The 26,348-nt window shown below is 39.7% G+C and overlaps 2 protein-coding genes and 1 long non-coding RNA gene across 5 annotated transcripts; 2 read left to right on the top strand and 1 right to left on the bottom strand.

Moving 5' to 3' along the window:
* Positions 1 to 184: 184 nt before the first annotated feature.
* lrch2 (leucine-rich repeats and calponin homology (CH) domain containing 2) lies at positions 185 to 16,896 on the top strand. The gene is made up of 21 exons (XM_089016312.1): positions 185 to 539; positions 7,228 to 7,372; positions 7,524 to 7,650; positions 7,739 to 7,844; positions 8,101 to 8,237; positions 8,326 to 8,456; positions 8,565 to 8,652; positions 9,276 to 9,372; positions 9,512 to 9,609; positions 9,686 to 9,753; positions 10,566 to 10,670; positions 10,786 to 10,854; positions 11,045 to 11,104; positions 11,867 to 11,915; positions 12,142 to 12,282; positions 12,713 to 12,763; positions 12,845 to 12,908; positions 14,276 to 14,388; positions 15,427 to 15,564; positions 15,650 to 15,727; positions 16,757 to 16,896. Exons 1-21 carry the CDS (start codon positions 266 to 268, stop codon positions 16,874 to 16,876), a joined length of 2,259 nt encoding a protein of 752 aa, XP_088872438.1. The 5' UTR covers positions 185 to 265; the 3' UTR covers positions 16,877 to 16,896.
* Positions 549 to 21,992, bottom strand: LOC148886581 (uncharacterized). Of its 3 annotated transcripts, none has more exons than XR_016117759.1 (6): positions 21,775 to 21,992; positions 20,385 to 20,516; positions 13,941 to 14,017; positions 11,012 to 11,170; positions 8,048 to 8,137; positions 549 to 2,280 (listed from the first exon to the last, which is right to left on the bottom strand). It is a non-coding gene; the product is annotated as an uncharacterized LOC148886581 (long non-coding RNA). The 3 variants fall into 3 exon arrangements; XR_016117758.1 differs by lacking the exon at positions 549 to 2,280 and adding an exon at positions 5,426 to 6,231; XR_016117757.1 differs by lacking the exon at positions 549 to 2,280 and having other exon boundaries at positions 7,906 to 8,137.
* il13ra2 (interleukin 13 receptor, alpha 2) lies at positions 20,110 to 26,234 on the top strand. Its single transcript, XM_089016314.1, has 10 exons — positions 20,110 to 20,145; positions 20,400 to 20,501; positions 20,611 to 20,762; positions 20,857 to 21,013; positions 21,077 to 21,197; positions 21,281 to 21,465; positions 22,204 to 22,349; positions 22,644 to 22,776; positions 22,878 to 23,843; positions 24,005 to 26,234. Exons 2-9 carry the CDS (start codon positions 20,414 to 20,416, stop codon positions 22,892 to 22,894), a joined length of 999 nt encoding a protein of 332 aa, XP_088872440.1. The 5' UTR covers positions 20,110 to 20,145; positions 20,400 to 20,413; the 3' UTR covers positions 22,895 to 23,843; positions 24,005 to 26,234.
* Positions 26,235 to 26,348: the final 114 nt, after the last annotated feature.

Raw genomic sequence — 26,348 nt, 5'->3', positions numbered from 1 at the left:
GTTAAATGTTGAAAGTTACCATTTGTTTGAAGAACACCTCTTATAAATAAATAGGAAGGGGAGGCTTAATGTCTAAAATGGCCACTATACCATATCATCAGTACCTCCACCTCGATGGTGGCCCACCCACCCTTATGCGCCTCCCCTCCGTGATGCGCGCCCCTGCACGCGCATGGGCGTAGAAACTGCGGCTTTGCGCTGCTGCTAACATTGAGACTCAATTCCTCTTTCTCCCCCCCTCTCCTCTTTTTTTATTTCAACGAAAATGGCGTCCAGTCAAGGAAGCGTCGGAGCTGTCACGGGGCTCCAGAACCACAATCACCATCACCAATACCCAAGTGTCCCTCACTGGAGCCCGGGGAGTAGCCAGTACCAGCAGCAGTACCACCACCAGCAGCAGCAACAGCAGCACTTCACGGCCCGGAGCCTGGAGCGAGCTCTGGAGGATGCCGCGTGCTCCGGGATTCTTAACCTAAGCGGTCGGAAGCTGAGGGAGTACCCCGGCGTGAGCTACGACCTCACCGATACAACACAAGCAGGTGGGGGGGTCAATGCATTGTGGTGTAAAAAAACTGTATTCTGCATACCCGGATGTTACATTGTGAGGACAACGGGTGTGACTATCTCTTGTCTACATGCTTTTACGCAAAAACGACCGCTGTAATGATTTGCATCATTTATTTTTAACACAAGGGGGTCGGTTGTTTTGGGTGAAACACCCCCCCTCCCCTTTTTAAGATACATGAATGAGAACGTCGGCAGGCGCGCCCAAATCAGCCACTATGCAGTGGCTTATTTTCTCACCAGAAAAGAATATGAATGAAAAAAAATGTCGATACATTCTGGAATATTTTTTTAACGCGGTTTATTTATTTATTTGGTAGAATGCGGACAAAAGATGGTCCTTGCAGCCTCACCCATTTCTACGTGCATGATGCTTAAGAGCACGCAGAGGAGGCAGACACTCGTCTGGGTTCCTACCTCTTATTTCTATTTTATATGCGGCTGTTTGGTTTATTCATATTAGCTCTTACATACAGAAAATTTAGAAGATGCACATGAAAGCTCACAAATGTTATGATTATATTTGAGTCCAAGGAATCTTATCTCACAGGCAGTCTGATCAGCCAGTCATTATTCATTCTGTCAGCATCTTAGGTCATTATACATGCCACTTAGATGGTTCATGTCTGTTAATGGCAGTCCTCTAGGCTGATATGTCCATATACCATATGCCGTTATACTTTGTCATGCCTATTTCAAAGCAAATGATGGTGATTATTAGGGGTGTGTGCACCCCAGGGGGATTAAATATTGTCAAATGGTTTCATATATACGAATGCTTACACGTTATGATGGACAATACAGGGTGAGCGGAGGCAATTGCTAAACTTAAACACAGTGGATGTCTGGAGTGAGCATATGATGCAGCAATATACAGTAAAGTCTCGTTATATCGATATTCTCGGGAGTCCGAAAAATATCGATATAACCGGGACTATCGATATATCCGACCCTGCGCGCATGTAATTTTCTCCGTGCGTGCATAGAAATAGTATCGGAATAAGCGGGACTATCGATATAACCGATATCGATATAACGAGACTTTACTGTAATAGTTTTTTTTCCCATTTTTATTTTATTGTATTTTTTCAGGAAGGTTCTTAGTTTGTATTGATATCAAAATGTTTTTTTTCGTTTTTATTTTATTATTTCTTTAGTGTAAGATAGAAAAAAGTCACAATGTACATTACTATGTGGTGACTGCAATTTGGCTGTTTAATTTATGTTCAGATGTATGTCAAAAGTGAATTCATCTAAAATGAACCAAAAAAAACCCAATGTATGAAATGAATAGAATTAGATACATTTCAGATTTTAATATACTATTATGTGGTCATTTTAGTTAGTTTTGTAAACGTAATGTGTAGTTTCAATACTTTTTTTTAAAATTAAGTACAGTGAGACCTCAACTTACGAACTTAATTGGTTCCCAGACAGAGTGTGTAAGGCGAAAACTGTGTATCTAAAAAAAAATTTCCATAGGAAACCATTAAAATGGGAATAATCCGTTCCCGGGTTTCCATAAAATATAATTTTCAACTAAATAAGCCTTAAAACTACACACAACATACCTTATTCTATGTATAATAAATGTGCTATTGTATTGTAATGAAAGAAACACACTGCATTGTATCATAAAGTCACTTTATTTGCATTTGTGATGGTCATTTATGGCTTGATGGAATGGCGTTGGAGGTCGAAGGTCAAAGGGAATTGCTGTTTGGAAAGAGAGGCGCATTACATGACGAGCCGTGGTGGGTGTGTATTATGAAAATAGTGCTTATTATAAGGTTTAATTTTCATAAATTTGACATTTGTAAGACAAAAAGTTTGTAAGTTGAGGTGTTTGTAAGTTGAGGTCTCACTGTACTTTCATTGGCATTTTTTCCCAACTTTAATTCATTCGCCGCCATTCGCGAACTTATTCGGGAATTGAAAATTGATGTAGATCCCCAGTTTTTGTTTTTCTTGCGAGGGGGTGCCGATAAAGCGCTGGCCAGACTTCAGGCAATGTTTTTTCCCTTCCACGAGGGGGCAGCATTTGCCTTTTGGCCATGTTAGCGCTTTGTTACAATTTAAGCTGTTGTTAAAGCGCTATATGAATCAATAATGTATGTATTGGATTGTATTTTGTACAGCGGCCCCCATTTCAAGCTCAGATAACTCCAGACCCATATAACTTAGGAACTTTTTTCCTGATCAAAGAAGAGACTCTAAGGTTTCTAACGCTGAATTGAATGTTTATGTTGTCCTAAACCTCAACATTCTCTGTGTCCTGCAATTTGAGTAAAAATGACAAAAACCCTGGCACTGCAGTGCACACCTTTTTGCTCATCGTCTGGCAGTGAATGAGTTAAGTTGAATTTCATTCGTTTTCATAACTTGCTATGATGCTCCCAAAATAAACGTTGCTGACTTGATCAGAGTTAACTTTCGACTGCAATCGCGAAACGAAAACAGCTCGGCAGCCTTTTTGTTTTTTTGCAGGTGAGCTTTTGAAAGCTGAATGAAAGGCCAGGTTTTGTGGTGTTACCGTTTGTACTTAGGGTCTGGTTGAGTGCGGGGGTCATCTGACTAATGAGCAGTGTTGTGCAAAGAAAGCAATGGAGTGAACTCGCACTAAGGTGTCTGTTTGCATTGCGCCATTGGCACTTTGTCTCCACTTGGTTTGTTTTCTCATGAGGCTGCGGGCTGAGGGGCTTGACTCGGATGGGGGTGGGGGGGGGGCTTGGTTAGTCACCTGGACAGATGTTCACGTTCATATGTCAGCGTTAGCTCACTCTAAAAAGGACCCACATCACCCTGTGAGGCATTTGCAAGTCTCAGCACGTAGAATTCTCTTGAAAATGTTCATTTGCTGAATTGAGTGGAGCAGCGATACTCCATTGGGTAGGTTGCGACACAAAAAGTGGGTCGCGAAGCCATTTCGAATGGTTGTTAAAAAAAAATTGGGGACTGGAATTTGCGGCGATAGCAAAGAAGCAAAGCTCAAAAGTGGGTCAGAAGTTGCGATGTTGACAATGAAATTATGTCTTGTGCAACACTTAAAACAATTAGTGTTATGGCTTCAAAGTTCACAAGGTCACAGACAAAGTTTGTAGGTCACCTTGGTTGGATGAAAACAAGGGAAGCAGTGAAATACAAAATGAACCACCCCCTACATAAATAGTATTCTATCATATTAGTCATGATCACATGCTTTTTTTATAATAATAATAATAATAATAATACATTTAATTTCAAGCGCCTTTCAGAACACTCAATGACACTTTACAATTTAAAAAAAAAATCACTTTTTCCTGTCTGAACTTCTACTTGACTTCGTAAAATGTATTTTTTTTTTTTACAGAAAGGGTTAAAATAAGTTCCTCCAATTGATTTCCATGTTAAACCACAAAGAGCAAAAGTACTTTTATGGCTTTAATGTGACCAGCTAAGTCATGTGATGTCACGTTCTTGTGCTTCATGCCTTACTGAGGACTGACTGCCCTCAAAAACAGATCTGGACATTGTTGATTTTAATTATCAACCTGTGTCAAGACTTCGCTCGAAGGTACAACGCTGGGTGATTCAAAAAGGGTGAAGAAGAAAAAAAAGACAGACAGTGTTAAAAACGACCGGTCGCTTATTATTCTAAGTACATTTGGCATGGTCGCAACCACGTGCATGGAGCTTGACGATTTTCCAGCCTCGGGCTCTTTTATGATGCGCTTGTGCATGTTGAGACTTGACAGTTGTCCGTGCGCCCCCCCCCCCAAAAAAAAAAGGCCATATCACTTTTAACTCATTCCCTGGCACTCCCAAATTTATTCGATAAAGCGCTGGTCAGACCTCTGGCAATGTTTTTCCCTTCCACGAGGGGGCAGGATTTGCCTTTTGTCCATGTTAGTGCTTTGTTTCAGCTTCAGCTGTTGTTAAAGTGTTATATAAATCAATATGTTTTGTATTTTGGACAGGCGCCCCCATTTCAAGCTCAGTTAACTTCGGACCCATATAACTTAGGAATGAACTTTTTTTGGATGGAAAAAAAGATTATAAGGTTTCTTACGCTGCATTGATTGCCTAAGTCGTCCTAAAACTCAATATTCTTTGTGTCCTGCAATTGGTGCAAAAATGACAAAAACCCTGGCACTGGAGTGGACACATCATCTGGCAGTGAATGAGTTGGACTTAGTCTGTCATTAAAACGTGGTTACAGTTTATGTAACAGTGAAAATGTTACATTAGAATGACAATATTGTGTTCATTTATTTGAAACTGCCTTTTGTGTGTTCATCCTAAGACGACATCATAATTGGCGCTGGCTTATTTTTCCCGTCTCCGCAGTCATTTATGCAATATTAATATAGCCAACGTTTCATGCAATGAGGTCAACATGGGTAAAACTCTCGATTAGCTTTGCGCAGCTTTCAATAGTGTGTTTTCTTTCCGCTTTGTTAGACTAATGACAAGTGAAAAATGAAATGTAATCTAATTACTGTGGCTTTATATTGATATGGTTCAAATTGTCATTTTCAATGGATGTGAATGAACCATAACACGGCTAGTTTATGTTCATGAAATCTTCAACGTTTAAAGGCTCACTTCCTGTTTCTACTACTTCCTGTGGTGAGACAAGCAGGATGTGTTTAGATTTTAAGAGTTTGCTGCGTCATTGGCGGAAGTTGCCAGACATCGTCTGCACCTCCGCCACAAATGAATGGATTGCCCTTTTGGCCCGGCGGTCCGACAGAGTGGACCCTTGCTGGGACCCGCCCGTCAGGCAGGCAGGTGGAAGACGTAGGGCCCACTGTGGGCTGCAGATGGCGTCCGGTCTGGGTTGGAGGAGGTGAACACGCTTGTGCGCTACCCCCACGATACCCAGCTGTGAGGCTTCTGGGGGGAAGGGGTGGTACCCCAATGCAGCTGCGTAACATTATTAAGCTTTAAGGATTTGCAGTTAATGGATGGTGATTGCACCATTTGACCGCAGCTTTGGTCTTCTCAAGGCGATAATTTGTGTTTCCTTTAACACCCCCCCTCCCCAAGGCTGATTTCCTGTGGACTGATTTATGTGGTCATCTCACGTCTGCATTCTGGATGGTTCCTGGCCTCTGCTATTAACCTCCTAGCCCAATATTTAATTTCCTGTGTTAGCTTCTTGGATAAAGTTGGTAGAGGGTGAGAGCTGCAGATATTGTGGACATGAAAATATTTTTTTATGCCCTATAAGTGATTTCAAACCTGGTTGCTGACATCTGCATCTATAATTTGGTCAAGCATGATTTGAGGGGTCACACTGCGTAAAATTTGTGATGACATTTTGTGGGTTTTGTGCAGGGATTGGCAGAACAACCATTTTAATGACAAAATCCATATTTTCAAACAATTTGAATGGTTCTAACATTTCATTAGTATACAAAATTATCATGAAGTTTGCTGTCCAAGACAAAACGGTCTGAAATTTGGTAGTAGAAAGAAGCCATTTTGATTTTTTCCCCTTTTTTTTTTACAATTAAAAACTATATATTTTGAGGTATAGCACATTGTACAGAAATCATAGGTTCACCAATATTTTTTAAATAACATAAAATGATGAAATGGAATAATGAAAAGACCTACCAGTGTTTTTCCAGGCCAACTCTTCTGTGAAATACACTTTGCACATCTTCCGCCTATTTATAATACCTGCAATTTATATTTATTGTCAGTACGTTCAGAATTTTAGTATTGTCCAATAAAGATAAAAAACAGAGGATGATTTGTGAAGTTAGTGTGCCCTGTGATTGGTGAGAAACTGGTCCGGGATTTCCCCCGTCTACTGCCCAATGACAGCTGGGATAAGTGCCAACATGCCACGCGACAGACGGAGAGGTTTTCATATTCCAATGTTAATGTTAAAATTGGTGAAAATAAAACATATTAGTTTGTTTCTATAGTCTTTTACAAATGACTTGGTCTATGTGTTTATCCAGTTTATTCTGTAAAATAGTTTAAAAGTTGTTTTCTAGACTTGGAACAGATTAAAAACCTTTACATTAATTTTAATGGAAAGTGCTGTTTCGGTTATTGAACAAATTGGTTTTCGAACAGGTTCCTGGAATGGATTATGGTCGAAAACCGAGGTATCACTGTAGTATCTTTTTCATTCAGTACGACAAAGAAGGAATGTAATTTTAGACCGCAGTACTCAATGATGTCAGGCATCCCACTCACTAAGTCACAGGTGTCAAAGTCAAGGCCCGCGGGCCAAATCCGGCCCGCCACATCATTTTTTTCGGCTCGCGAAAGCAAATCAAACTTGTTCAATTCCATGATGATTGCTAAAATCTGAGCCAAAATTTCATATTTTTGGATGTCAACCACAATAAAAGTCGTTATTCTTGACTTCAGATTTGAAAACCAGTTATTCATTAATTTGCTGTGTGCTCTATGTGTAATATTTGAAGGGATTTAAACATTCTAATGGGTTCCCCAAATTCATAACGGCCCTCGAGAGGAAACCATAACTACAATGTGGCCCGCGGCAAAAAATGACTTTAACGCCCCTGCACTAAGTTGTATTGATCCGTCTGTCTCATCATCAATGGTTCTCAATTACGACAGCGGCAAAGCCTGTATGTTCTCGGTCAACATGATGGACCACATATTTGTTTCCAAAGCGTGGTTTGTTTTTCTCGACAGATCTGTCCAAGAATCGTCTTTCTGAGGTCCCTCCAGAAGTTTGTCTCTTCGCCCCACTGGAGTCACTCAACCTCTACCATAATTGTATCAAGTGCATCCCAGAATCCATCATTAACTTGCAGATACTGACGTATCTTGATATCAGGTGATCATGCCACACTTCTGGGCCCTTGGTCCTTATTATCCAGAGATATAAAGTACAATTATGATATGTATTTGTGTGTTTTAAATACCTGTTCTCTATATGTTATTTGTGCACTATTCTAAATGCATGTTCTCCATTCTACCCCCTCCAGTCGAAACCTCATATCCGTTTTACCCAAACACTTGTTCAACCTTCCGCTCAAAGTTCTGCTTGTGAGCAACAACAAGCTGGTGTCCATCCCCGAAGAGATCGGCAAAGCCAAAGAACTGATGGAACTCGTAAGCGGCTTTTCTCTCCACGACGCTTAACGAGTTACGCATTCAGTATGCATCTCTTGATGGATGTTTCCCTCCTCCCCCACTGTAGGATGTGAGCTGTAATGAGATCCAGGCGCTACCAGTCCAGTTCGGGCGTCTCCATGCCTTACGAGAACTCAATATTAGGAAGAACTGTCTGCAGATTCTTCCGGAAGGTCTTAGTGAACCCCCGACACAGACCCTATGTTGCATTAACTTTTCTTTCAGTGTGAATGATTGATGTATGAATCATTTCGCATTTGTTCAAAATGCCAAAATACACATTCTATCTAACATCAAATTGAAAAAAAATATTGCCAGAGGTCTGACCAGCGCTTTAAATTCAGAAATGGCAGTGAATGACTAAATAATGACTTACCCAGTGAGCAACAAGCGCCCTTTGTGACACACTCACGTCCAATTTGCCGACAGAACTTGCGGATCTTCCTCTCATTCGACTTGATTTCTCCTGCAATAAGATCACAGAGATCCCAGCAATCTACAGGAAACTCAGGCAACTGCAGCACATTATCCTCGATAACAATCCTATGCAGTCTCCTCCAGCACAGGTGAGTTCCAAAGCCTTTGGAGAAAGCAATAGATATGGTACGATACCGCCATCTCGTGGATAAAGCAACGCATCTATCAACGTTTCAGATTTGTCTCAAAGGGAAAGTGCACATTTTCAAGTACCTGAATATTCAAGCGTGCAGGTCGGACAAAAAGCCAGACACTCTGGATCTGCCGTCCCTCGGCAAACGCTGTCTTCCACAACCACTCACAGATAGGTATGCCTAAGCCAAAATTTCTAGTTTCTCAATTGTAGTTCTCGCAAGTTCGCGGATAATAATACCCACGAACCCCGTCAACTTGTGTTCTTTCTTACATGTGCGAAGCATGGAGGATTTTTATCCCAGTAAGAACCACGGGCCTGATTCAGGAATTGGGAGTGACAATGGTGACAAGAGGCTGTCGACAACAGAGGTGAGACATAATACTACTACTACTACTAATAATAATAATGCGACTACTAGTCTAGTAATAGTAATAGTAATAGTAGTAGTAATAATCATAATAATAGCAATCGTAATACATGTCATTTATAAGCGCCTTTCAAAACTTTCAAGGTCTCTTTACAGTCACAGGGTAAATTTTTCTGTGGGTGAGCAGCGGCAGCCACACGCGCCAGCATTCACTCAACCCGGAAGTAACTCTGATAGAAAGCTAGCTAGCTAATAGATAGCTACCTAGGCCTTCACTCAATCCGGAAGTAAGTCAGATAGAAAGTAACTCCGATAGAAAGCTAGCTAGCTAACAGATAGGCCTACACTCAACCCAGAAGTAATTTAACTCGGATCATGTAAATATATGACAATGAAATTAATTAGAAATGACAATATTAAGACCTGAAAATGCATTTTGAGAACTAAAGAAATATATCCATTCATTGAAACATTTATGAATGGTGAGGCTCTTCAGTCATTTTAAGACTTTTTAGGCTGTTAGCCTATTGGGACTGATTACAGATGGCTTTGAATCAATCTGTGTTAAAAAAAATGGCACGGACACGCATGTAGTCTGACAGAGCATCTCTTTTCTTCACGCAGCCTTCAGATGACGACACGGTCAGCCTTCACTCTCAGGTGTCTGAGACGGCCCGCGCCGACGCACTCTCAATCCTATCCAAAATGGACTCTTGCAAAGGTTACCAACAATAAGTATCCGATTACCCCCCCCCTTTGAACGCAGTAAGAGAAGCGAGGGGATTATTGAATGAAGTGCCTAAACGTATAGACATAAGCGAGTTAATGTGATCATCGCGGATGCTTCCTCCCTCTATCAGATCAGGATCTGTATGACTTTATAGAACCCAACCCGGATGAGGATCCTGCTCTGTCAGAGTGTGATGGACAGCACAACTGTCATGTGTCGTGTATGAAGGTAAGGGAAGCTACCTTCCCGTGGTACCTTCCACCGCTGACGGAGAAATGACGTGTTTTCTATTTTTGTACTTCAGGAATTGGAAAAGGTTCTTAACTTGTCTCACCAAAGCAAAGACAAGGAGAGCTGGAAAGAGGAATCGGGGTAAGATACTATTTCTGGAATTCACACACAAAAAAAAGTGTCAAGTTTATTTAAAATAGACAGATTAGATAGATAGATAGCTTGCTAGCTCAATAGATAGCTTGCTAGCTAGATATATAGCTTGCTAGATAGCTAGATATATAGCTTGCTAGCTAGCTAGCTTTATAGCTAGCTAGATAGCTCATTAGATAACTTGCTGGCTTGTTAGATAGATAGCTTGCTAGCTATCTAGATAGCTTGCTAGCTTGTTCGATAGCTTGCTAGCTCGCTAGATAGATACATTGCTAGCTCACTAAATAGATAGCTTGCTAGCTAGTTAGTTAGATAGCTTGCTAGCTCGTTAGATAGATAGCTTTCTAGCTTGTTAGATAACATGCTAGGTTGTTAGATAACTTGCTAGCTTGATAGCTTGCTAGCTAGATATATAGTTTGCTAGCTAGTTAGATAGATAGCTTGCTAGCTCGCTAGATAGATACCTTGCTAGCTCGCTAAATAGATAGCTTGCTAGCTAGTTAGATAGATAGCTTGCTAACTAGATTGCTAGCTAGATAGATGGCTTGATAGCTATTTTTTTACACTTATATATATATAGACTTAATAATTAAGTGTGCTAAATAAGGAAACCGAAATATCACAAACATATCTCAGTTTGTGGTCTGGTAATGTAGCTTTTGAAGGCCTGCTGTGGTGTGTGTTGGTCTTGCTCTTATTTCATGTTGATATCTGATATTAATAACAGCGCAAGAGGAATGTAAGAACAGGAATGTCACATGTGAAGCTGTAATAGGCCTATGCTACTGTCCGCCTTGCAGCTCCGACAAAGAGCAGCTACTGGAGGAGGAGGATGATGAATTGAAGGAGGTGCTGGATCTGAGGAAAATCGCCGTCCAGCTTTTGCAGCAGGAGCAGCAGAACAGGTACGTTGCTCCTCCGCTCATGGCTGTCATCTCTTAGGATTTTACAATCGCAATCGGTTTCACGTCACTTGCTCTTTATCTTGTTCTCTCCTTCTGTTTCCGTCATGGCTTCTAGACGACGATCCTTAATATGCCGAGCGGAAAGTCTGATCCATCGGCGCAGAGTAACCGGTCGAGCTCACAGGTAGGGAAAGAGACTTTTCTTTACAAGCTGTCGGTATGTCCACGTGCGCGAGAAGAGACACTGAATACGTGTCAATTACTACTTTGTCTAGATGCAGCTTCCAGCATTCTGCTTTTCACTGTTAGCGATAAAGTAAAACTGCCGGGTTATGATTTACCTTTATTAATATGTGACTGTCTGGTGTCTGCAGATTCTTAAGTCACTCCGGGAGCTCGAGCGGCAAAGCCAGGCCTCTTCCTCAAACCCGTAGGTGCGTTGCTGTGCCGCATGCTTCACTTTCTACACGGCAGTGCTAGTGGAATGGCAGACTTATGACCTATGGAAACAATTATTAACAATATTTTCCGGTGTATAAGGCGCCTTGATTTTCTTCAAATGATGAAGCAGGTGTGCCTTATATGTGAAGAAATATTGAGCCACAACAAGTTGTTAGCAGCCACCCCCCATAGAAGAAGTAGTGCGTAACCCCAGCCTCTACTGTAGCGCTTTATAATGAGGTGTACCTTATATTTGGAAAACGTTTATATATTTATATAGTACAGTAAAGTCTCGTTATATCGATATTCAAGGGAGTCGGAAAAAATATCGATATAACCAGGACTATCGATATATCCGACCCTGTTTGCATGTAATTTTCTCCGTGCGTGCATAGAAATAGTATCGATATAACCGGGACTATCGATATATCTGATATCGATATAACGAGACTTCACTGTATTATGTTTGGAAAACTTATTTAATTCATTGAAGGTACGCCGTATATATGGAAAAAGTTTGAAAATACACCATTCATTGGGGGTGTGCCTTATACTCTGGTGCGCCTTATACACTGGAAAATACGGTATGCAGATGACCGAACTGTAAAAAAAATACATTTTCGAATTAAACTTTTAACAGGTGCATAATCTGATAGCCGTATCAATTCATTACTTTCAGAAATTTTCACCTCTGATCTTGCAAAATGGTGCAAAAAACTGGATTTAAACATGAACGCGTATGTAATTTATTATAGCGCTTCCTTGGATGAGGGACAAAGTGGCCCATCGATGCTAAGTGGACAGGTACGATCCACCTCACATACAGTACGTGTATTTCTGTGTGTCTGTAATATGTATGTAATATAATATCGATAGTACTGCTTATTACGATACTATTTCGATGAACTCAAGGAGAAAATTACATCCCGCAGGATCGGATATATCGATAGTCCGGTCATATCGATATTTTTTCCGACTCCCGAGAATATCGATATAATGAGACTTTACTGTATGTCCTTGTTTTTTATAGCCTCCGTCATCCTGCTCCTTTGACAGTAGCCTGAAGATGGATCAATCGGATTCCGAGTCAAGGTGGCCGGAAGTGCCGCCCGTTCTCAATCAAAATGAAGATCGCAAGAGAAATAAATATCTGAGAAAAGATTATCTCAAGGTGCGCGTACGTTCTGGATGTAATTCCAAAATAAAACAACAACAACTAAAAACCTTTTTGGGCAGAGGTGTCAAAGTCATTTTTTGCCGCGGGCCACATTGTAGTTATGGTTTCCTCTCGAGGGCCGTTATGAATTTGGGGAACCCATTAGAATGTTTAAATCCCTTCAAATATTACATATAGAGCACACAGCAAATTAATGAATAACTCGTTTTCAAATCTGAAGTCAAGAATAATGACTTTTATTGTGGTTGACATCCAAAAATATGAAATTTTGGCTCAGATTTTAGCAATCATCATGGAATTTAACAAGTTTGATTTGCTTTCGCGGGCCAAAAAAAAATGATGTGGCCTTGACTTTGACACCTGTGTTTTTGGGAATAAAATCTATTAAAAAATTGTTTTTTTTGTTTTTTTGCTATTTCGACAGTACAAATGCCAGAGTGCCCGGAAAAACTGTGGTAGCAATGACGACTGTGAGGTGTGTGAGTGCGTCCGTGGGCAAGAGTCACCATTATTGATCCCGAATTCAATCCTGACCTTCAATATATTTAATCTGCAGGAGAGTTTACGCAACTCGGAATTCAGCACCGCACTCACTGTGTTTGGACTCAAGCCAAGATCAGGTACGTCTAAACAGTAACCCAAATAGAACTGTATAGTGCCTCTGCAAATTTTTGATGATGATACTAGTGCAGCGTGTTCTACATACTTGGCAATAAAGATGATTCTGATTCTGACTTTGCACATGTACTGTATATTTCCGGCGTATAAGGCACGTCGGAGTATAAGTATTTAAAATGGCATTTTGTGTGTAGCGCTCTCTCTCTTGTTTCTATTTATAATTGTATTTTATTTATTGCATTCTATTTGTGATTGTATTTTATTTATTATAGTACCTATGCTTGTCTGTGACTGTAAAGTATCCTTGAGAGCTTTGAAAGGCGCTTAAAATGTAGTGTATTGGATTGGATTGGATATGCCTTTATTAGTCTCACAGTGGAGAAATTTACATTGTGTATTGTAGTGTAGTGTAAACGTTTTCCATATATAAGGCGCACCAGACTATAAGATGCATCTTCAATGAATAAAAATGAGCTTTCCAAATATACCGTATTTTCCAGTGTATAAGCTGCACCAGAGTATAAGGCGCACCCCCAATGAATGGTGTATTTTCAATGTTTTTCTCCACTTATAAGATGCATAGGACTATAAGGCACACCTGCAATGAATGAAAAAGGTTTTCCAAACATAATATATAAACGTTTTCCAAATATAAGGCGCTACAGTAGAGGCTTGGGTTATGCACGACTTCTATAAGGGAGGTGGGTGGGGGGGGGGGGGGGTGGCTGCTAACAGTAATAATAATAATAATTATAATAAATTTCACTTATTACTTTGAAAATATATCATTCACTGGGGGTGTGCCTTATACTCCGGTGCGCCTTATACCCCGGAAAAGACAGTAAATCTTAATGTTTGTTATAAATATGCAATAATATAAAACTAGCAAGCCATATTTTCATACTAATATTTCTAGGTTGGCATCACCATGTTACCATAATAATAAAATGTTATGTCAAGCGTACACAACTTTTTTTTTTTAGGAACACTGTTGCATACAAATCCATAAAACCGTGACGTCATGATAAACTTACTCGGAAAAACAGCCGTCTCCTAATTATTTTCTTCTGAAGTTAATCTGAAGCGCAGTTCTCTGGAAGTGAGGCGGTTTCTAGGGAAACAAATACATCATCTGGTGGTTAATCATGGCGGAAACTCCTGGAGCGCTCCAGGGTTCACTCTTGACACTGTTTACATTTCAAGGCACCTGATTTAAAACTCTGAAAGTGGAATAAATCAGTAATAGTAAGCATGGTGTCTTTTATTGTTTCATAAAAATATTTTTTTTATGTACCCGCAGAGCTCATCTGAACCTTTTTGACTTTATTAGCCGTTAGTCTTGACAGTTTTTGCTCATTTTATCTTGCAGCCTTCGTCAAAGGAAGTCATCAGGAGTTGAGTTCGACTGAGCCAAGCTTCACGATGAGAAGAAAGATGGAGCATTTAAGAGAGGAAATCGAGCAAATCGGAATCCTACGACAGGTTGGATCCGATTATTTGTATCTTGATCTGTACGATTTGACGTGCATTCAAATTTTGTCACACAGGCCACAAAACGGTTTCAGGTTTTCTCAATATACTGTATTTGTAGTTTTGACCGTGCTGGCTTTTCAGAAAATGTCTCCTGAACTCTGATTGTATTGGATTAGCCTTTATTAGTCTCGCAGTGAGGAAATTTTCATTTCACAGCAGCAAAGTGATGAAAGGAAAGGAAGAAGTAGAAAAACAAAATACAGGAGCTGATGTAAAGGCAGCCACTCTCGCGGTGCCATCTTGAAATCAAAACAACAATGAAAAAAACGAAATAACAAATAATGTGACAACACAGGCAGTCAGTCATCTTAAGCACTTTCTGCACCGTCTTTGTTATATGAAGCAGTTCTAGATGTTCTCCAAGCGTCCTTTTAACCAGTGGATCTACCACGTTATGGCGGAATGTGCACGTCTGGTACGAGCTAAATGTTGAAAGCAAACACGAAGCTGTAGCATCCATTGACAAAAAGAGACTGTCTCACATCTCCTGTCCCATGTACAGTAAATCCGCTTCAATTCCAAGCTGCGACAGTTCCACATAGGTCGACTCTTCTTCTCGTCGCGAGCTCCTTAAGCCTTGCATCCATCCAGCCGCAGACTGTCCAACAGCACCGAGGCAAAAAAAAAAACACAAAAGCCCCAGAGCAGTCCAGCGATGACAGTCAAATGGCCTCCCAAATCAAAAACAGTGCTGGCATATCCGTGCTGCCATGTCGTGGTCAAAAATGCTGAAAAACAATCCATTCTACATGACGCACAACAACTTAAAATAAAATCCAGTCGAAAAAGGCTCTTGGGAGTTAGCATTTGAGCAACGGTTGGCTTTTCAAGCGTCTGGATTCCAAATCGTCTCGGATCGTTCCATTATGTAACCACTTGAACCGTCAATGACCATAGATTCGTAAAGACGGTTGAATGCAAAACTTTTTGCCAATAATAAATACAACTCTTGTTATCTTTGTCCAAAAAAATTAAAAATCATTGCAGAACATCGAGTCCAGATTGAAAGTGTTGCTTCCAGATGACGTCGGAGCGGCTCTGATGGACGGCGTGGTCCTTTGTCATTTAGCCAATCACATTTGTCCTCGTTCGGTGGCCAGCATTCACGTCCCTTCGCCAGCTGTGGTAGCGCACTTTTGATTTAACATACCTTTTAGCTAGCGTGACATGTCTGTATTTTTGTGATTATCTTTTTTTTATGTCATCTTAGCCAAAGCTTAGCATGGCAAAATGCCGTCGAAATGTGGAGAACTTCCTGGATGCCTGTAAAAAAATTGGAGTTCCCCAGGTAAGCCTTTTCCAACATTCCCACCTTGACTTGTGCCATTTTTATCACGTATACCTCATCTTATGAACTTGTTTCCCAGAAAGTGTGTGTAAGGCAAAAAGTGTGTCTTCCAAACATTAATTTCCCATAGGAAACCATTAAAAATGAGAATAATCCGTTCTCAGGTACGCATAAAACATAATTTCCGACTAAATAAGCCTTAAAACTACACAAAATATACCTTATTTTATGCATAATAAATGTACTATTGGATTGTAATTAAATAAATAAACTGTACTGTATAATAAAATCGTTTTATTTACCTTTGTGATGGTCGTTGATGTAGTCACCTGTTGATGATATTCGAGTGAAGTTGCCGTGCTTTCTCGGCGATAATACCCTCACACACTGTCCCCTGCTAGGTGCTTTTCGTTAATCCAAATCAACAGAAGTTTTTCAACCTCTTCTATTGCCTGAGACCGTTGCTTAGACAACACAGAAACACCCTTAGGAAACCCACACGTAGCAATGGTTGACTTAGCATAGTGGTACTGGGACGCTAAGTCACACAAACGCACACTTTGTTCGTGTTTTTCGATGAGCTCCTTCTTCTGCTCGACCGTAATTTTCTTTTGTGCCCTCTTCGGCTTAACACTAACCTGTGGTGGGTTTTTTTTGGTCCCCAAAAAAGCAAAAGTATCCACTCCATAACAAACCTAGTCTGCACTGAGTGCACTCAAAGAAAGCGGGTGTGGAAAAGTAGTCCGGCAGCCACGGTGGCGCTGTTCGTCCGTGTGGTTTGGTGTTCTTCCGCCGAAAACTAGTCTGCCAGCCATTGTGGCGCCTTGTGTGTTTCCCGAAAAGTATGCCAAGATATTCTTGAGAATTTAAAGTTCGTAAAGCGAAAAGTTTGTTAGCTAAAGTGTTCGTAAGCTGAGGTATCACTGTAATAATAATAATAATAATAATAATAATAATAATAATAATAATAATAATAATAATATTTCATTTCTCTGTCCCACTCTATTTGTATTTTTTCTGTGACTGTAGGACAAACTGTGTCTTCCCCATCACATCCTGGAAGAGCGTGGCCTGGTTAAAGTGAGCTTGACCGTGCGGGCCCTTCTGGATCTGCCCGCCATGAAGCCCACGCAACTATCAGCCGCTTGACATCAATCCGTTCCGACCCGAGACCACGCCCACTTTACCAGGGAGGGGGGGGGGGACCAGAGATCCCGCCTCGAATTAGACGAGGACCCGGCGGATTTCGTCTTGACTTATGCCCGACTGAAACAGGAGAGAAGATAGCCCCAACGTTCTCCTGTCTCCGCGTGTGATGTCAGACATTTTTGTTCCTCACGGTTTTGACTTGTATCCTCTCGCGACGTCCAAGAATGCGTCTCATCAAGGAAAAATGCCGGTTGTGACATTGACAGTATCCGAGCGTTCTGCTATTCCAAAACGTTGCCTTTTCCGAATGCACGACGGCCACGCCATCGCAAACCTTCTGTAAAACTAGTGTACAAATCATCCGAAATGACCACTGTGATAACGCGTAACCTACTGTGGTTCCAAAGCATTAACGGCCATTTTGATTTCAAGACATGCATGTTATTTTTTGTACATTTTCTACCGTTTTTATACTTTGCAACACACAGACACAGAGATTCGTTTTTTTCAATCATTGTTTCGGATTGTTTTTCAAAATGGAGGAGATACAGACTTCCATAAAGCACAACGTGCACATGCATTTTAGGCTCAAATCATGTCAAGGAGAAAGGGAAACGATTTCGGCATTTGTTGTTTCATTGCCAATGTTAGCTGATTTTGTTTTGTGCGTTTGTATTTTGTATACTGTATTTTCCGGTGTATAAGGCATATTAGAATATAAGGCACAAATATAGTTACGTTTTCCAAATATATGGCACACCACATTATAAAGCGCAGCAGTAGAGGCACTACTTCTTCTACTAAGGAAAATGGAGTCAGTGGCTGCTGACAGTAATAACAATAATAACAAAATAAGAATAAGAATAAGAATACATTTCATTTTTAAGCGCCTCAGGGTCACTTAACAGTCACTGTTTGATGTTTTTCTGCGGGTGAGCAGCGGCCGCCACACGAGCCAGCGTTCATTCAACCCGGAAGTAACATACATAGCTAATAGATAGCTAGCCAGACAGCTAACAGATAGCTAGTGAGATAGCTAGCAAGATAGCCACCCAGCTAGCCAGATAGCTAATTGATAGCAAATAGCTAGCTAGATAGCCAGACAGTTAATGGATAGCTAGCGAGATAGCTTGCAAGATAGCCACCCTCAATGACTGGGAACAGCGACTGCAAAGCGATATCCCAATAAACCCCATGCGTATATTCTTTATCCTCAGGCCAAAAGGGACAATAACGTCTCTTTTTTTGGGGGGAGACCTGTTGAAGCTCAATATAACGTCACATATAAGGCACACCTGCATGTAGGTCATCTTTTGAAGAAAATCAATGCTTTTGGGTGCGCCTTATACGCCGGAAAATACGGTACTGTGATCATGATGCAGTCTTGAATCACATCCTCAACCTTACTTTTTACTGCCATGATTTTTTTCCTCTTTTGAATTATCGCTATTATATATTTATTTATTTAATGATTTTTTTTTTCCTTTTTACTTGAAAATATTTGAAGTCTATTCGAACTGCCATTGACAGGATTCACGGGTCTTTTTGAAATAACCTTTTAATAAAGGGCGCCAACTCATTCACTGCCATTCCCATTTTTTTTGGTCCGAATTTGTGTCGGTTTTGATTTTTCTTGCGGGGGAGATAAAGCGCTGGTCAGATCTCTGGCAATATTTTTCCGTTCCACAAGGGGCAGCATTTGCCTTTTGTCCTTGTTATCGCTTTGTTACAGCTTCAGATGTTGTTAAAGCGCTTTATAAATCAATATGTTTGTATTGTATTGTATTTTGTACAGCCACCCCCATTTCAAGCTCAGATAACTGCAGACCCATATAACTTGGGAATTAACTCTTTTTTTTTCTAATGAAAGAAGAGAGTCTATGGTTTCTTAGGCTGCATTGAATGTTGATGTAGTCTTAAAACTCAATATTCTGTGGGTCCTGCAATTTGAGTGAAAACGACAAAAACCCTGGCACTGGAGTGGACACTTTTGCAGATCATCTGGCAGTGAATGAGTTAAAGATGACATCATGAACCAAGTGTTGACTGAATCCCGCCCACCCTAATCCTTCTTGTTCTTCCGTCTCTTTTTTTTTTTACTCTGAGTGACTGTTTTCAATTGTGACTTCATCTCTTCCTTCCGAGAAACATGCTTTTTGTACTTGCAGTATTTCAGAAACAAACTAGAACTACATTATCTGAGTCAAATTCAAGTATAAACATTACCAGATAAACATGAACAAGACATTCTGTTACATTTGAAAGGAGACTTGTGAATACTGATGTGCTTGGGTTACTTATCAGCTTCCCTTTTTATTTAGTAAAATTATTTTTTTAATTATTTTTTTTTACCTAGGGCTGACTGACTGAATCTCATGGACAAAAGGCATATTTATCAGTCATTTTTTGTTTGTTTTGTTTTGTTTTTTTCAACCTGTCAGTTCTACAGAAAATAAATTGTTGAGCTGTATTTTTTTAGAATGCATTACGAGGCTTATTACTGTCATAACATGCACTCTTTAACAACAATGACATTTTTTTATGGGAACACTCCCACGGCTGGTAAAAGGGAGTGATATTTGGCTTCTAGGGGGAAATTTCAGGATAAACCTAAAATGCACTTTACACGTGGAGTTCATTTAGCTGAACATGTTCATTTGTTTTATGTTTCCGTGTACTTTTTGCAACTCGCAGTTCATTACCTCAATGGCAAAATTCATGCATTTATTTTTTGCTGTTGTTCACATCGCCCTTTCATTCTGCTGATTTCCTAATCATGAAACCCAAGATGACAATTTCATGACACAATCAAAGACAATGGTTACAACCATGAGTCAAAAAAAAATGACATGACGACACTGCCATAAAACTACAATTATACACAACTTTTTTTTTCCTCCTGTATTTTAAAGTAGGTCAAATGCATGTGGAATTAATGAATGACCTCTGTACATATCTGTAAAATATTCCAAGTTTCTAAAAAAAAAAACCTATTCAATTCATTTGTCTTTCTTCCCCTTTATTTTACAAATGTTATCATTCAATGTGAAACTGGAACATTGTGGGAAGCAATCTCCAAAGCAGGAATAATTGAAACTAAAACTACTTTTCTTTAACAACACCAGACTTGCCTTGTCATTATTTTGTTCTTTTTTTGTGAGGTTAAGGGAGGGTAATAGTCCCTCCCCCTGTCCTTTTATTTAGAAGTCTAAAATTACTGGGCAGGCAAATATCATTCACTCACTTGACACACACACTGGAACAGTCATGTAAGTATTTTCCCCTATGGCATTTTCTGCATATTTTTTTTAACTTCCATATTTTGTATTACTGATTAGTCAATTTGAGAATTTGCCTCTTTTATTAAAAAAAAATCCTGTATATGATAGCTGTCCATGTGAAGCGCTTTGTTACAGCTTCAGCTGTTGTTAAAGTGCTATATAAATCAATATGTATTGTAAAATAAATTTCATTTTATCAATTGCATTTTTCCATGTTTAACTTATACCTGTTTTCCCGACAGTCCGCACGTAAAACATGTCACGGTTCAAACTGGCTCACGGTGCTTTAATGATGGTGTTCTCAATCATCTCCATGGAGGAGTTGCATGGCAGTGCCATTCAAGGTTGTCGGAAACATCCTATGGGAATAAATATTATGTTATCAGTGACATATTCTGCAGAAATATACAACTTGACATCGTTCATATTTATATAATGACATTTTATTTGCAGTGGACCCACCCGAAGAAATTAAAATCATAGATCCTGGTCATCTTGGCCGTCTGCAGATTACATGGACTCTCCCGGCGAGTTTACATAAATTAAAGGACTGTCCTAAAATGTACCAGTTGGAATATTTCAACGCTTATTCGCATAGTTGGGACGTGAGTAGCACCTTTTCAATGTTTCTCATGATACCTCAATTATTCATATACAAGGATAGTAACTGAGAATAGGATACCCCACCGCACCCCTCAGATTATTCAGACGCCTCAGAGGACATACAGCGCTCAGTTTGATCTGATGAAGGATATCCAAGTTAGAGTGTACACCTTGCTGAGCGGACACTGCACTAATAACACTTGGATCAAGAGCGGGAACTACACGGAATTGGTGCAAAAACCTTCAAGCGCAGGTTAGTCAGCTGCAAAAAAAAGTGTTGATATTCCTTGATTCGGTACTGCTCATTTTTGAACAGGTCGTCACGGTAACGCAGTCAAGAATTTCCAGTGCGTGTTTCATAACATGGAACATATGATATGCAAGTGGAGAAAACATCCCAAATGGCTAGCCAATTCACAGATTTATATGTATTACTGGTAAGTGTATTTTTATTTTCCCTGATGGAGGTATTGGCAACTAAAAAAAATCATTCTAACAATTTGAGTGTTCTTCTGCGCAGGCACAATGAACTGCAAAGAACCGAGGAGTGTCCAAAGTACCTCTTTACAAACGGAGTTAGGAGCGGCTGCAGCTTCACAGGAAAAACTCTCCCCGATTTTACTGATGTCAATTTCTGTGTCAACGGTTCCTCTACAGAAGGTCCCCTGAGGCCTACATACGCGTCCCTCCAAATCCAAAACTATGGTACATACAAGCTTCACAGCTCAAATATACAACGTGTGATCGTTAAGTGTTTTTAATTTAAGTAATCTAGTATATTCTAACAATCCTAGTAATTATTTTTTACAACTACAGTATGGTATTTACATAAAACGGACAGAGAACATTAACGCTCTCATTTACGATGTGTCCTTGAACACACCGCACTCAGACGTGACAGCGTCATACCGTACTTTAATGGCGGTTTCCCGCCACTAATACAATCAAAGAAATGAAACCAAATAACGTCATGAACAAATAAACACAGAAAAGTTGAAAAGAAATACACAATACCTGAAACACAATTTGGCAGGTCCATAGCAGCATTCAATCTTGTACCCGAGTAACGGACAAGCATTTTACCAACCAACTTAACATATAAAAAGCGTCACTGTCACAACGACAATAAAATATGGCTTCATAACAATTAAGGGAACTACTTGAGCACGCCATAATAATAATAGAAGAAAAAAATATATAAAATCGAACGACTAATTGAGTTATATGATACCACTAACCACTTTGCTTGCCTCGTCGCTCTGAGTGGCACTCGGGTAGGAAGCAGGTGCGTTACGTCACTTCCGTTAGAATTGAAAACTTTATGTGTAAATCAGTTCACTCCATACCCGAGTTAATTCGGTTGTGTTCCCATTCTGAGTCCTACTTCACAGTGAACAAAATAAATATCAATGTATTTATTTATTGTATTTATTTTTTATGCAGTAAAGCCTGACCCCACAAACAAGCCAATTCTGCAAGCAGGAGACGCCCGTATTAAACTTACTTGGAGGAAACCGGATGGAAAAGTTCCTGGACATTGCTTAGAATGGGAAGTGGAACACACCAGTGATGGACTCCAACATGAATCTGTGCGTTGGGTAATCTGCAAAACTCTCACAAAACACACACATGACAGCACCACCAACAGTCAAAATAATGATACTGCAGTGATGCATTAAAAAATAAATAAAAGCGATGCAAAATATGTTTAAACTTGCCATTTATTGTGTTAGGCTCTCATGTTAATACATTAACGTAATCACGTGTGTACAATTAGTTTTTTTCCTAGTGTAGCAGCAATATAGTTAACAAAAAAAAAATATCTGTATTATTTCGTGTTTTTTTCCCCGCTGTGGTTAGTCAATTCGTCATTTTTTTTCCAGGAACGAATTTCCACCATGCGCACTAGCCTGACTTTGCCTGCTGTGGGTCAGAAAAATTGCTTCAGCGTACGCTCCAGGTTGCACAAATATTGTGCGGCCAGAAGCTTCTGGAGTGAATGGAGCCCTCAAATATGTACGGTATTTAAATAAAATACAAGATGTAAACAAACTACTTATTCTTCAAATACGTATATGCGATGAAGTTTTACAACATTTTTCTCATTCTCTTTCCAGGTGACTCCGAATTTTAACACATTTTAAGAGTCCCCATCACTTGACTGATGGTGTCCCACATGGATCCATTTGGAGTCCTCTTAATGTCTCCCAATGACTGAATTTCAACATTTTGTTTATGTTGTTGTTGGACAACTCTTTACCTTTGGCGGCTGGAACATGTTAAATTGATATCCATTTTTAATTTGTATAACAATATATTTATTTTTCGCAATGTGTAAATGTTAAGTCAAATTACAGGGTGGCTGCCGCTGCTTACCCACAGAAAAAAAAAAATCCTGTGACTATAAAATGACCTTGAGAGTTTTGAAAGGCGCTTAGAAATGAAATGTATTATTATTATTAATGATAATTGTATTTAAATGTTTTAAATTTTTTCTTCTGTATGCTTTTTTTTTCTATGTTTCAACTCAATAAATTCCACTTTGGTGAAGAGTAAGAGTCTAAAACGCTGAGGTTTACCTTAACTAAATAAATAAATAAAATAAAGCTTATTTGAATTGCACAACTTTGTTGAAGTTTTTTTTTTAATACATGGGAATGAATCCATCTGGATCTTGGCTAACCTCTGCTTTTTTTTGGTTGTTGTTTTATCCCTTGTACAAATGAGACTGACAAGGTCAGCCGTGCAGCCATCTGCAGGCTTCCCACTACCTACGCATAAATTGTACACATTTGTGTCTATGGATTAGTTATTTTATTATTAATCCCAAAATGTTAGTCCTTCACTTTAATTCCGTCCATTTTCTACCATTCCTGCTTTTCACCGTGTTGTTTTTCTTATCTTATTGTAATTCGTGTTCCCCGTGTGAGGGGCCCAAGTAGACGCACGATATGCAAGGGAGACGTGTTTCAAGTTAATGTGTAATTTTGGTGGGGTCACGCTTCATATTAGACCGGAGTGGTGGGAATGTATGGCTCAGTTGTTGCTGAAGAGGACCATGACACGAACTGAGGCGCTTTCAGGTATGCCTGCGTAATTCTATATTTTCACTTTTCAACATGCTTTGTTTATCATCTGTCCTACCATTAACCTTTTCTTCACTATTTTTCACCATGGATGAACCATTGGACAGGTCAGCATTTAAGATCAACAATAATCATCTTTTTGTTTTCCTTTCTCAGAGTTCAAAAAATTGGATCTCCGTCTCCCAGGTTCAGTAACTGGAATCTGTCCCTGCAGTGTGAAAGGTTGCAGGGCCCAGTTGGTTACTGTCCCCAGGGGCCGATTTGTTCTACCAAAATACCGCCAAGATGAGCTCATAACGACTGGGTCGACATATGATACAAAGTGTCCTTTTTAGAATATTTTCATCATTTTGAAATGCAGTGAGTCAAGAGTCAAGTACCAAGATGGCGGCGCGTGAACACGCAGCGGCTACTCTCTATCCCGGCAAATTGGCGTTTTCGTGTTTATTATGTTTGTTAAAAGTGCCTTGTACGCTATGTCTGAGAGGACAGTAATTTCATCTGTGCTGTATGTCACGCATATTAGCATATTTGACAATAAAGCTGACTGACTTTGAATAACAACTTTTATTTGAAGTGCGAGAAGATTAGCACACATAGCAGGATGTTGCAAAGTCTTTTAACTCATTGACTGCCATTTACGAATTTATTCGGGAATTGAAAATATGACAGAAAGCGCCATTCCTGAATTTGTTCCATGCTACGCTGCATTGAAGCAGTAATTCAAGCAAATGGGGGCAAAAACAAGTACTGAGTAGACAAAATGATTATACTTTTCTGATGGCTGAGTATTCATTGATTTAAAATCACTTTTGTTTATTTCATGTGATATAAAAAAATGACTCTAATTTTGTGGTTTTCATAAGCTGTAAGCCATAATAATCAATATTCTAACAAATAAAAGCTTTAAATATCTTATCGAATAATGTGTCGAAATAATATATTCATTTAACCTTTTAAGTTGAATTACTTGAATGAATACACTTTTTCACGATATTCTAATTTTCTGAATAGTACCTGTAAACACTTGCCTGTCCTTTGTGTGTCCTATAAAAAAAGACTTTCCATGATATGTCTCATGGTGAAAAAACAAAATGGCAGAATATCAACACATTTACCCAACGAATAAAATGTCACAATGACGAGGCAATACCACTTTTAACCACACGAGGGTAGCAAATAGTCACATATGACAACAACAAAAAAGGATACGTTCTTTCCTGAATGGATTTAGCACAAAGTAAACAGCAGCCAAGGGCCCGGAAATGTGCGGCTGTTTCAAGACAATCGAACAAGAGTTGACTGTCAAGGGGCGTGAACAAATGGGGGAATTTCATAATACATCTTTTTTTTGGCGCTGTATTTGAGTGGGGTTTGCAGTGGAATGCAATTGGATTTCAAGATACATCGATGAAAAGGTTTCTTCAGCCGTCATCTGTACTTCTTCTTATCCAAGCTGCTTCGTCAGCTAACTAAAGTATTGTGCTGGTAGTTTCTGCCCTATATATCTATATATATATCCCTACTGTTCAGACATGAAGGTGCTGGACTCTGCTATAATTGGTCCCTGCTCTCAGGTTGGTGGGGAGCAGAGGACTACTCCCTGCGGCTACACTGATTACTTCTATTGTCCTGAATGATTACTTCAATTGTCCTGCCTGAAGTTGAGGTCTACGACTGGCCTGATTGCTCCATTTGCACTGGTCTCACCTCATCAGCATAACTAAGCCTATGTTGCCAAAGAAGTCTGTTGTACGAACGATCCAAATTGAACCTCACCCCACCATGGCGATTTAGTGAAGGGTTTTGCTGTTTTATGAAAATAGCTTCTTTTACTCCCCTTTCAAAGTAACTATTTTCTTTCACTGAGATTTTAACCACATTGTCGTCAAATGAGTGGTTGCAAGCTTTGAGGCGAATATGTACCGAATGATGATACATGTTAAGGGTGTTTAAATGTATCGCTCTTATATGGCAATATAGCAAATTAATTTCATGTTTGTGTGTATGTTATATTTTTAAATGTAAATAGTGACTATAAAAAAGTTCCCGAACCGTTTTTTGGGGTTTTTATGCAAATCCGAAATGTGTATAACAACCCTACCCGCTTGTTTCGCAACTCCACCCAGCTCACATTTCAACTCGCTATTATAAGAATCCCACAGAAGAGACGCCTCTCACATCTAACATGACAGAATCGATGCAGACATTCGGGACTTTCCTTCCCCCTCTCCTCCCCCCGTTCCTCTCGGTGTTGGTTCATTCCCATAAAAACATCAAATCCTCCCCTCTGTGGTCATCTATCCAGATGTCGCAGCTGCTGAAATAGTTTATTTGGTTCTTCGGGCAGCTGTTGCCGTTTATACTTTGTGGGTGACAACTTCACACCAAACTCCGAGCGTGTCGGTGCCTTCTGTTTCACACTCTCGTGTAAAGTGTGAACGTAAATTGTGGCAAATGGAAATAAAATGCGAGCGTTCCCACCTGGACACACCGCTAATT

The sequence above is a fragment of the Hippocampus bargibanti genome, linkage group LG16, assembly GCF_051943395.1.
Source record: "Hippocampus bargibanti isolate YZ-2025 linkage group LG16, ASM5194339v1, whole genome shotgun sequence".
NCBI classification, from domain to species: domain Eukaryota; kingdom Metazoa; phylum Chordata; class Actinopteri; order Syngnathiformes; family Syngnathidae; genus Hippocampus; species Hippocampus bargibanti.
This window is presented reverse-complemented; position numbering and strand designations above follow the sequence as displayed.

Bases quoted from the DNA above. Each gene is read 5' to 3' on its own strand.
- lrch2 (XM_089016312.1), top strand. From the start codon at position 266: ATGGCGTCCAGTCAAGGAAGCGTCGGAGCTGTCACGGGGCTCCAGAAC. The intron at 8,238-8,325 runs GTGAGTTCCAAA...TCAACGTTTCAG, and splicing joins TGCAGTCTCCTCCAGCACAG to ATTTGTCTCAAAGGGAAAGT. The intron at 12,283-12,712 runs GTGCGCGTACGT...CTATTTCGACAG, and splicing joins TGAGAAAAGATTATCTCAAG to TACAAATGCCAGAGTGCCCG.
- il13ra2 (XM_089016314.1), top strand. From the start codon at position 20,414: ATGTCACGGTTCAAACTGGCTCACGGTGCTTTAATGATGGTGTTCTCA. The intron at 21,014-21,076 runs GTTAGTCAGCTG...ATTTTTGAACAG, and splicing joins GCAAAAACCTTCAAGCGCAG to GTCGTCACGGTAACGCAGTC. The intron at 21,466-22,203 runs GTACATACAAGC...TTTTTTATGCAG, and splicing joins CCTCCAAATCCAAAACTATG to TAAAGCCTGACCCCACAAAC.